At 40.4% G+C, this 11834-nt stretch overlaps 1 protein-coding gene across 2 annotated transcripts in view; it reads left to right on the forward strand.

Annotated features, from left to right (window-relative positions):
* Window positions 1-7810, forward strand: part of IDO2 (indoleamine 2,3-dioxygenase 2) — a 52584-nt gene extending 44774 nt beyond the window's left edge. For both annotated transcript variants that reach the window (XM_032838054.1, XM_032838055.1), the window contains 2 exons: window positions 6069-6217; window positions 7411-7810. In XM_032838054.1, coding sequence (XP_032693945.1) covers window positions 6069-6217; window positions 7411-7766 — 505 coding nt within the window. In that variant the 3' untranslated portion in view covers window positions 7767-7810. The remainder of the gene's footprint in view (window positions 1-6068; window positions 6218-7410) is intronic.
* Window positions 7811-11834: the final 4024 nt, after the last annotated feature.

Genomic DNA, 11834 nt, shown 5'->3' on the forward strand with positions numbered 1-11834 from the left:
GCCCAGTATGCAACCACAGAGCTCTACCATTCATATCCATTCTCTCCCCCTCTTTACTAAGGCAGATGGGAACAGAGAAAGTGGCTTAAAAGCTTTCTTCTAAAGTTCCTGGAAGAGCCACCACAAGTCATTTGTCCATATTTGCAGGTCTCTTTTGTCACATGGCCTGTTAATTGCTCCAGATAGAGAACTCTACCCTTAGATACATTTCTTCTTTTAAATACATTAGTTATACCTTGACATGTTTTAATCAAATTGCTTTCCTACCCATGTAAACTGAGACAATTAAGTTTGTTTGTTTGTTTGTTTGTTTTAATGGTGAGAAGTGGAAAGTAGAGATAGTGAATGGATGAGGTGAAAAATGTGAAATAGAACTCATCTAGTGTTCTGTCTTGATAACTAGGAGATGCCAGAGGCTATGGACAGAAAGACTCTGAAGCTGTGCCTAGAAGTAGTAAGAGACAAGTCCAACATCCAAATCAACAGATTTATTGATTTATCAATAGATAAAGTGGTATATTACATTGGTGCAGGAAGGGGGTGACAACGTGAACTCAGTATTTCCTCTAGATCGAGTAGGTCTGGAGTGTGAGACAGCCTAAGGGGTGGCCAGCCTGGGTAGGCATTCCTCACTGCAGGGCTCAGAGAGTGGAAGCAGGAAGGTTTCTAGAGAATAACTTGAAAGAAACAGGTACCTGATTGATGAGGAAACAAGAAAAAAGGGGGGAAGACACAGAATGAAATTGGAAGTGTTTCTCAGAATTCAGACTTTCGCTGTGTACGCATTCAGTCCCAAAATCCTCCCCTAAAGAGATTATATATCGTTAGAACTCTTCTTGTTCTCTGTGCATTTTGCATGTGTTCAGGTTTCAGACAAAGATCTGATTGTACAGTAGTGATCCTAGCAACAAATGTTAAGCAAAACTTGCAGATAGGTTTTGGTAGAATTAGAGAATAAAAGGTCATTTTTAAAAAACATTTTAAATAGACAGTCCTAAATTCCGAAATAGGGATTTAGGAAGCACTTAAATCTGGGAAATCTTTGTGCTTCACTTTGGGGTCTAAGTTTGTATTAGTCTTCCATTATTGCATAACAGAGCACCACAAATTAAAACAGCAGTTTAGAACAATACACATTCATTAACTCACATTTCTGTAGGCCAGAAGGCCAGACAAGCTCAGCTTGGTTTTCTGTTAGGGTCTCCAAGCACTGAGGTCAAGCTATCTGCTGGGCTGAGCTGTTATCAGGAGAATCTGGGGAATCATTTGCTTCCAGACTCCTTCAGGTTTGTGGTAGAATCCAGTTCTTTTTGGTTTTGGAACTGAGTTCTGTTTCCTTGCTGGCTGTTAGATAGGATCTCTTCTCTGTTTAGAGAGGCCTCCTGCTTTCCTTGTCACATGGTATCCTGCACACAGTCATGGTGCTTCCAATTCTTCTAGTACTTAAATCCCTCTGATTTCTCCTTTTGCCACTCGCCAGAGAAAATCTCTGCTTTTAAGGTTTTACATGATTAGATTGAGCTCACAGAAACAATGAAGAAAACTCTCTATGTTAAAGTCAACTGATTAGTAACCTTAATAACATTTGTGAAGTCTCTTTGGTATTGCTGTATAATATATCATATTGACAGGCATGATAGCTTAGAGTATGAGGAGTTCTAAGAATTAGGATGGAAATCTTGGGGCAATATTTTTTAAATTCTACCCATCATGATGATATGGTCACTGCAGGGTGATACTGTTTTCATTAAAATATATTCAGGGTCAGTGATGCATCTTATCTGTGATCTGCATAAATGCTTCCCTTCTGTCTGATCCTCAAAGATATTTTCAATGTAGCACAACCAAGTGGCCAGCACCAAATCTTAAATGTATTGACAAGTGTTGATGGCTAAAATCATCTGGGTTGTTAAGAATTCTCAAGAGAGTTGTCTTGAAAAATTGAAATCTACTCCTATATGTTTGGTTTGTCCTATGTTTGATTTACTGTTTTTATTTACCTTTTAAAAACATTTTTATTTAGGAGAGTTTCATCATCTGTAGATTAAACATATTCTTTTTATTTCCCAATCACATTAAATTTCACAGGGAAGTCATCAGCCACTGTGGAAAAATGTCATCTCATTTCTTTCTTTCTTTTTTTTTTTTCTTTCTGTTTACACTTCTTCTTGGGTTTCCTAGAAATATGCTATGAGAAAGACTAAAAATAACCTTGTCTACAGAGATTTGAAAGGAAACTAATTCCTTTGCTTTACAAACAGCAATTTGGGCCTGAGAGTGCATGGAAGCAATCCTTGAGCTAGTCAGAGAAACCCCATTTCCTTTCCTCAGACTAATCTCATCACAGGGGAGAGGACATGGGTTTTGAAAGTAGATCCTCTTATTTTATCTTTTTTGCCTTACATGCTGGTATTTTCTCTATCACCTTCAATGTGGCTTTAATACATCCTCTTCATGTTGGGGCATCAAAAAGAGATTGATCAACGTCTCTTGGCCACTTGAGTATCTGATAGCTCTTTAAAGCTGGCTAGGTCCTTTCCAGACAAACATTTGGATCCACATATTCTAGATATATAATATGGAATTATAGAATGATATCTTTTTCATTCATTCATTCATTCACTATTTAGTGAGTGATTATCATATGCCAGGCATAGTTCCTGGTTCTGGGAATGGTGCAATAAAACAAAACAGCAACTTCATTCCCATGGAGCCTACATTTTATTTATTTATCAATTTATTTATTTATTTATTTTTATATTTTATTTATTTATTTGACAGAGGAAAAAAAAGAGTGAGCGTAAGCAGGGGGAGAGGCAGGCAGAGGGAGAAGCAGGCTCCGCACTGAACAAGGAGCCAGAGGACACCCCGTGGGATCATGACCTGAGCTTAATGCAGATGCTTAACTAACTGAGCCACCCAGGCATCCTGGAGCTTACATTTTAATCATGGGAGACAGATAATCCATAAACAAATACAATTAGAGAAAGTATCATAAAGTACATATTGCAACAGTAAGTAATATTGGGAAATGTAAAGTAAGACACAGGGCATCAAGGGAGAGGTAGGGGTGGCGGCTGAAGTTTCTTATTTATTTATTATTATCTGGGAAAGCCACACTTCTAGGTGACGATTGTGCAGATACCTGAAGGAAGTGAGACCTAAACCATCTAGACACCTGTTCCAAGCAAAAGAAACAAAAATTGTGAGGCCTCTGAGGTTGGAACGTGTTTGTCATGGAGGAATCGTTGCAGTGACGGTGTCACTGGAATGGAATATGCATGGGGAAGAACGAGAAAGATACAAGCGATGGTGGAAGACCAGATCACGAAGGGGCTCGTTGGCTCCTTTCTACAAGAGAAGAGCAGCAGTAGCAAGTCTGGAGACAAATGACAGGATCTGTCTTAAGTTTCAAATCATTGCTCTATCTTCTAAATGGAAAATAGACGATTTGAGAACAAAAACGGAACAGGGGAGCATTTAAGAACCTATCCCACAATCGAGCATGGTGCTTGGACTAGCGTGGAAGCAGCAGAGGTGCTGAGAAATGTTCATTTGGGGCATGACTGATGGTATCGTTGACGGGACGTGCTATCAGATTGCTTACGGGAGGAGAACAGGATCAGTTGAAGATAACTCTAAGGTTTTGGCCTGATCCACTGAAAAAATGGAGCTGCCATTTTCTCTGATGAGGAAGGCTGTCAGAGGAACAAATTTGGCAAAGAGAAGGGAAATTGGGTGCTCAGTTTCTGACATGTTCATTTCTGGTAGAGATATCTATAAGTAGGCAGTTGAATACATGAGTCTGGACCATAAGGGAGAAGCCCAGGTATATGTGTTTGCTTTTTAGTAGTCCTATTACAGTTGCTTTCTAAATCAGTGGAGTTAAATAAGACTGCTTGGGAAGTGAAAGTAGCAAAAGTCCAAGGACTGAGCCCTGAGAAAGTCCAACACACAGAAGTGGTCATGATGAGGAGGGACTGTTGAAAGAGACCAAAATGACCATCTAAGATCATCCACAGAATGGCAAAGACAACTCTGAACCCGCGTGGCCGCTGTCTTTGCTCCTTTTATGTTTTTCATAGTCCTTCCCCACAAAATGTCGTGTAGAAATTTTATTGAAGCAGTGTACTGAACTATGACAAGTCATAAAACTTCTCTAGAACCTATTTAATTATGCAGCAGCTTTATGAAGTAGGTGCAAATTAGGACCAAGACTCACGAAGGTGCGTGCAAAGTTACAACATAACGAATGAAGGGAGCAGGGATTCCAACTTGCTCTGAATACTATAAAATGGCTAATATTTAGCAAATTCTTAGTATGTTCCAGGCCCTGAGCAGGTAGTATTTTAATTAGTTCCCACAACAACCCAGTAAGATAGATCCTAATATCACTTGGATAGGGAACCTGGGGCTCAGAGATGTTTAACTAAGCCAAGGGTCACAGTTAATAAATATCAAAGCTGAGATTACATTGTCTATCTGCCTGAAAAAGAGCCCTTTCCCCCAACAGCCGCAACGTGCTCTAATCTTACGATCAGAAACCTTCCTTTGCTGTCCTCCGGCTCTGCTTTTTGTGCCTCATCTGTTTCCAGAGTGATATCGTCCCCACTGCAAAGACCACTCTGACATTCATGCAGTGGCAAACCATACAACAGCTGACCAAACCAGCCTGCAAAGAAAACAGCCCAACTCCTTGTAGCATTTCCTATCTCAAGGAAGTATTGGAAAAAGTCATGAACAGCAAGCTGAGCAGGTTGGCTCTGGCTTTTCTATGTGTGTAATGTGGTTCCCTTCCCTTGAACAAAATGACTTTTAGAATTACAGGAAGAAGGTGAGACATCAACTTAAGCCTGTTATTTAAACTGTTCACAACAGGGACTGTGGGTCGTTCCTGGCAATCAGAGGAAAAAAAGACTATTTCTTAGTGAAAGTGCAAATCCTCATGCAGGGGTCTCGAGAAAATGAAAATAGAAAATTATAAGTTTGGGGTTCCTGGGTGGCTCAGTCTGTTAAGCATCAGCCTTTGGCTGGACATGATCCCAGGGTTCTGGGATCAAGCCCCGAGTCAGGCTCCCTGTTCAGCAGGGAGCCTGCTTCTCCCTCTCCCACTCTAGCTTCTCCTGCTTCTGCTCTCTTCTCTCTCTCTTTCTCTCTCATTCTCTTTCTGTCAAATAAAGAAATAAAATCTTTAAAAAAAAAAATAGATATTACAAGTTTGGGATTTCCGTTCTGGTTTCCCCATTTTCTAACAATGTGGCCCTGGAGCGTTAACGGCTTTGAGTCTTTGTTTGCTTATCTGTAAAGGAGGTTTAAAAACTGACTACATCTACTCAAAAGAGGTCAAATGAGAACATGAATGGGCAGGGGGTTTATAGGCTAACACCTTGGAAGAAATGGAATCAGTGAGACAGAAGAGAGGAAGGGAAGAAAATGCATTTTGTGAGAGCAAGACTCAGAGCCTCAATTTCAGTCCATCTCCACGTCCCTCTGGTAACCTGCAGGGTTGTACTGTGTTCTCTTTATTGCTGCCCTTGTTATCAATACCTGCTATCAAGAACATATTTGACAAAGGTGTTCCCACAAAGTCAGGTAGTATTTAAAACTGATAGTTCAGGATGACAACTGTTAAAGCTATTTCAGGGAAGGGCAAAGGGGTGTGTGTGTGAGTGTGTGTGTTTGCTCTCAAAGCACTATTTGCAGAGTTAAAGGTATCAGGCCATCAAGGTTGAGATTAGGTAAAGATTTTTCTAGAACCCCTAAATTGCTCCTATTCATCAGCACTGATAGCATCTTTATAAATGAATTTTTCTAATAAATATGTCATAGGACCCGTGCTACGGATTCCTCTCTAAATATCCTTCACTTCTCTGCAATGATCCTTCAACTGAGGAAAGGAGCAGCTGTATTCCATGGCTTGTTATGAAATCGAAGTATGCTTAATTGCATATCCTACAAAAATATCCAGCCTTGTGCTCTAAAATTACCACTGGCATTGTTTTTGCTTTCTTACTTGCTGTTTCCATATCAAAAAACACGCTTTCTTTTTGACTCTTCCTCTGGCTTAGATGGAAGGATAACCCAGCGATGCCTGTGGGGCTGATCTACGAAGGAGTCTCCACAGCGCCCCTGCAGTACTCGGGGGGGAGTGCAGCTCAGAGCACAGTGCTTCACGCCTTTGATGAGTTCTTAGGCATTCGCCATAGCAAGGAAAGTGGTAAGTCAGACCCTTCCTTTCTCTTTCTGCTCCTTAACAGGGAGGAAGAACAGAAATGTTTTTACCAATTGATAAGACCAAGTGTAAGTTAAAATGCCATGAAGTCTGTACTCCTCCAAGTCAACCAGGAGGCTGTGTGCCTGCCAGATGTTATTGTGTCAAGTCAATGAATATTTGATCTCAGCAGGAGATTGGGTTTCATGTCCAAATCTTAAAACACTGCTGTGTGTCTGGCTGTTCTCTGTAGTTTTGTCTGGATCCTTAGGTAGTAGCCTCTTTTCTCTAAAACGGGATTGAGATCTGGAGTTTGAAGGCTGTGGCATTAAGTTACTAAGTCTGGATACAGCTGGGGATGGGTCTGAGCTCCTCCACCAAAGCCTTTCTCCGAAAAAATGCTGTAACCGCAGGCCAAGTCTATTTAGACTAGAAGAGGGGTTTACCAGTGTAGAAGCTTGAAATTGTTCATTTCCTTACTTGCCAGCAGCAAGCCACTGTTTAATAGTTGCAAAAGGGCACTGCAGACTACAGAGTTTTCAAGTTAGATCAGGAAAAGAAATGACTAGAACTTTGTGTCATAGGATCCAGTCTCGTCCACAAAAGTCAGTTGACAAGAACCATGGCAGTATTAATGGATATCCTATATCCTAACGGATATCCTATAAATGATCTCTCTTTCCAAATTTCCTATAAATATCTATTCTATTTTTAAACACCTTGACTTCAAGAGGCGATTACAAAAAACGGTTAGTCATTCTTCATTTTCTTGCTTTTATAAACTGTTACTTTCCTCCTCCTTAGCACTCCCTCCAAACAAAAGCACGTAGGAAGCAAAATTTGGCAGAATGTTTAGCAAATGAGTTTAAGGGTTTTATGTCTTATATTTGTAGATATCTCTCGTGATGATTAGCAAGGTACTTTGCCCCATCTTGTGTATGGGATAAATATTTATACATGGGATGATAGATCTAGTTCCAACGCAGTGATCAGGGTGTTTTTGTTTCTTTTTTCCTTCTCCATCTCTTATCAGTGGTCAAGAATATAGTACTTGACGTCTGTGAGCAAAAGATCCAGCAATGCAGATTGGACAGTTAGGACAAAAGCAAGTTTTTGCTGCACTGATGTCTGGAAGAGCTGACAAGCTCTCTTAACTTTCCATGTGGAACTGTGATATTGCTCTGGTTTGTTTCTTTCAGCTGACTTTCTGCATAGGATGAGGGAGTACATGCCTCCTTCCCATAAAGCCTTTATAGAAGAAATCCACTCAAGCCCATCACTGAGAGACCACATCTTGTCCTCTGCAAATGTCCAGCTCCGGACAGCCTATAACCAGTGTGTGGAAGCCCTGGCAGACCTGCGCAGCTATCACATAGCTGTGGTGACCAAATACCTCATCACAGCAGCCACCAAAGCAAAGGGCAGGAGGCCAAACCGTCTCCCCAGGCCATCTCAAGCCTTAGAAGAGAGGGGCACAGGTGGGACTATAGTCCTGAATTTCCTGAAGAGTGTCAGGGACAAGACCTTAGAGGCAATTCTCCACCAAAGTGACTAAGAAACTGCCCTCTGCCCAACAAGGCAAATCCAGCAAACATGGGTTTTCCTCTATCCTCTCCCCCCCTGGAGGGCATGTGGGTCCAGCGAATAAGAATGTCTGGAATAATCTGAAAGGGACCTCAGCCTTAGTTATGCTCCTGCCCTACAGAACACCATCTCCTCCTTTGTTGAGAGCTGTTAGTCTTCACAGAGAAGAATTTTCATGGCCAGAAACTTTACTTTCCCTACCTGATTACCGGTTAACAGCGAAAAGGTTTGGACACTTCCTCATTCAGAACTCCACGGAGGAGCACGCGTACCCCTGTCCTGTTTGCAAAGTGATAGAAAAATCAGTCAAAATTTCAAAAACGAAATAAAATTGCCTGTAGACAGATCCCCTTGTCAATTTCTTTAGGAAGCAAGTTAAATATTCATGCATTCATTCATTCAGTTAACAACTTATTATGTTCCTGCTGAAGCACTGGTTTAGGGATTAGAGCAGAGATTTTTTTGGTGGCCCCAGTCCAGCCTTCTTCTCTGTGTGTGTGCTGAGTTTGTGGCAGGAGGTTGGACATGCTCCAGTGGTGACGTGGAGGAAAGAGCAGGCTCACATGCATCTTGGAGGTCAGCAGTGTAACAAGGAATAGTTAATGAAGTGGGAACGGATGAGGCTCTTCCACGTGGTTCATCAATTTGCAAATTCTATTCTAGTTTCCTTCTTTATTTTTAGGAGAATGATTCTTTCTTCTTACACTGAAAGTTTGTGTTTGTAAAATGAATTAATTGACCTGTTAGAAGTCCATGATCAAAATAGGAATAAATATTAAATCCATATGTTTAGTGTACAAACAGATGTAACTTTTTATTGATTTATTTTCTATCTCAAGATCTCATTTCATCCAACAGTAGAAAGCTAGAACATTTAAGTCTTGCCAATTAAGTCTTGCCAAACTTCAGTAATTTAGTCTTGCCTCCTACTATGTGTAGGAGGATACACAGGTAGGAATTAGAATAGGAACTCACATACATGTGATTCCATTATATTCTGCCTTGGCAAATGGGATCATCAAGGTTAGAAGCAAGGAAGTCAGAACTTGGAGCTGGTTGGAAAAGGTGGGTACTTTATTTATTGCCTTATAAAGCTCATACTTGTTTCATATGTATACATGATGATCCTTCTTGGTTTCTTTTCTTTCTTTCTTTCTTGTTTTTTTTTTTTTTTTTGGTTTAGAAATTATCTTTATTTTTACCTTGTGCTTTTATAGTATCCTCCTGCATACATACATGTGTCTGGGATAGTATCTACATTCCAGAGGGCCAATCTAGTATCGTGGCCTCAAGGAGTGATCCCTGATGATTGGGGGCAGCCTCTGCCCAAGTTAGCACCTGCTGAGGAGACCCCCCCCCACCCCCCCAGGATGGATACTGGTCAAATGGAGCTTGTAGCTTATCTCATCCTTTCCATGAGGCCTTTCAGATTACTCAGCCCTCAAAGTCCTGTCATGCCAGTTGGAAAAACATCTGACTACTTTCCAACCCCCTAGGCCCTTAATCCCCACTCTGACTATACATATATAATATGTACTATACATATGCTATAGTATACTATATATATGAGAGATGATAGATAGATAGATAGATAGATAGATGATAGATAGATACCAATTTTAAGAAATTGGCTTATGTGATTATAGAGGCTGGAAATTCCAAAATCTACAGGGTAGACCAGCAGACTAGAGACCTGGGAAGCACCAAGTTGAAAGGCTAACTGCCTTTTCATTTATATGTTCATCTCATCCAAACAAAACACCCTCATAAAAACATCCAGAATCATGTTTGACCAACTATCTAGGCACCATGGCCCAGCCAAGGTGACATAGAATCAGTCATTACAAGCCTCCTTGAGAAGAACCTGAATTAGGATACACTTATGGTATCTGACACACATGCTCCCCATATCTCTGTTAGAGAAGAATCATCCTTTATAATGATGGAAAGGAGGTACAAAAATGGTGTAGAGTTTAGCTACACCCTAAGAGATGCTGGGAAGGGATGCAGCAGTGCATTGGAGGGAAACCCCAAGAGAAAAGCACAGAATACTGCCCACAAAAATCTGACTGTGTTGCCAACTAAAGTTCCCATGCTGGGTGATCCATGTAGAATGAAACCATTGTCTCTATTAATAAAAATAATAACCTGCTATTTCGAGGTTGATACTGTAGGGCTAATGTTCACCTGGGAAAGGGAACAGGCCTTAAAGTCTTAAACCTCGTATACAAGGGTCACCTTCACCTATGCTCCCCCTTGATCTAGTCCTGCTTGGGACTTCATACTGTGCTCACGTACAGCTAGGATTAGTTTAGTAATTTTTAGAAGACTTTAGTAAAGACTCAGGGACGATTTCAAAAGGAAACAAAAACTCTGAAGGAATTCAGTCAGATTGCATGGGTAATATTCAACATTCATTCTGTGGGGCCAACACTTTCCTCATTCCTAGGCTGCATGCAGGTGAAAGGGATCCCCCGAACTCTCAGCTTACAGAGCGTCAAGCCAAGACAGTGAGGCTCAGAGACTGAGTTTCTCCTCCCTCATTGTTAGTCTGAAATTTGTTTTTTGTTGTCCTAATACAATCTATATAGGCTTAGAATCAAAATAAAACTAAACACCAAGGGTAAGAAATGCTTGAAACCTGTGAGATCCTAACTGATCTAAGATCTGGGATATAAAACTTGCGGCACCTACAAGCCAATTATTCCTTCCACAACAACGAATTTCGCCCACCAAATTCTGTCTTGCATTTTCTTATGCACAGATGTACTATTTGCTTTGCTAATGGAAGAAAGGCTCTTCTCTTTCTTCACGTAACGGTAAACTTAATAAAGAGTCAGATATCGTTGCTTTCTGAAATGCAATCGCTAGTTAATTTTGCAGTTTAGCATCTGCTTCCCAGTAACATTAAAAAACAAGTTCTTGAATGTGAGCATCATCAAATATAAATGATATTTTTTGCAAAGTAATTTCCTTCGTAAACTCACAAATCTATTCGTCCACATGGTTCTATGGCAGTTGTATAGAATTCAAACCATAGTCAACTATGGTATTTGCCTTTAATTACCCACAAATAGTGTTTGTTTTTTTAAAGTATCAATCAGAATTTGGCGTCCCTGTACATTAGGAGCCATTTGTAGTGGGGCTTAGACCCCACTCTGACCCGTCATAGGTCATATCTTTCTTCACAAGACAAGGAGTCCTGGGGCAAGTAGAACTTGCCTTAAGGATGATCAGCTTTTTAAAGAACCAGTCAAGGGCACAGCCATAGTAGACAAAATAATGATAATGATAATAATTAATAATAAAATATAAAAATGGACATAAGTGTTATTAATGTGTCACTAAAATATAAAAAGTAAGCATCCATTTGAAATTATATTACCACGTTCTTCATTATTTACTTCTCTTTTGCATAAATGCTATTATTTAAACAAAACAATTGGCTAGTTAACAGTGGCAGTAAATAATAATTAGTAAGACTAAACAGATACTTTGTAATTGCTTTCATTTTAATTATCTAAGCTTTTCAAAAGAGTTCTGGAAACATGATAATACTCACAATGTGAAAAATCACACTCATACTATCTCAATACAAAACACAAGAGTTAATCCACAGGCAGAGCTGCTGCCTCCTGTTCCTACTCAGAATGAGGACCCCCTTCAGCTGCGGACTTTGGTCACATCATTCAGAGGGAGCAGCCAGGGGCCATCCGTCTTTGTGGACCACAAACTGTCTTTGCCAACAGAAATGATCAGGAGACAACCCACTTACAAGGACAATGGAAGACAGATGATTTGCACCATATTTATTTCACACTGAAACAGGATTGCCATCATACGGATTTTTCACTCTTAATCTTCCGACACAAGATTGAAAAGTGGGGCTTTTAACATCCCAGTGAAGGGTTTCACAGGGCATGGGACTTCCAGTGCTAAAAGCAAGTCAGATTCAGGTAACCCAGTGTGGTCACCAGGCCTGCCCTCTAAGAGTCCACGACATCTCCATAACCAACATTTTCCAGATCATGCTTTGGGG

This window comes from Lontra canadensis, unplaced genomic scaffold (assembly GCF_010015895.1).
Source record: "Lontra canadensis isolate GAN:19392208 unplaced genomic scaffold, GSC_riverotter_1.0 scaffold101, whole genome shotgun sequence".
Lineage (NCBI taxonomy): Eukaryota > Metazoa > Chordata > Mammalia > Carnivora > Mustelidae > Lontra > Lontra canadensis.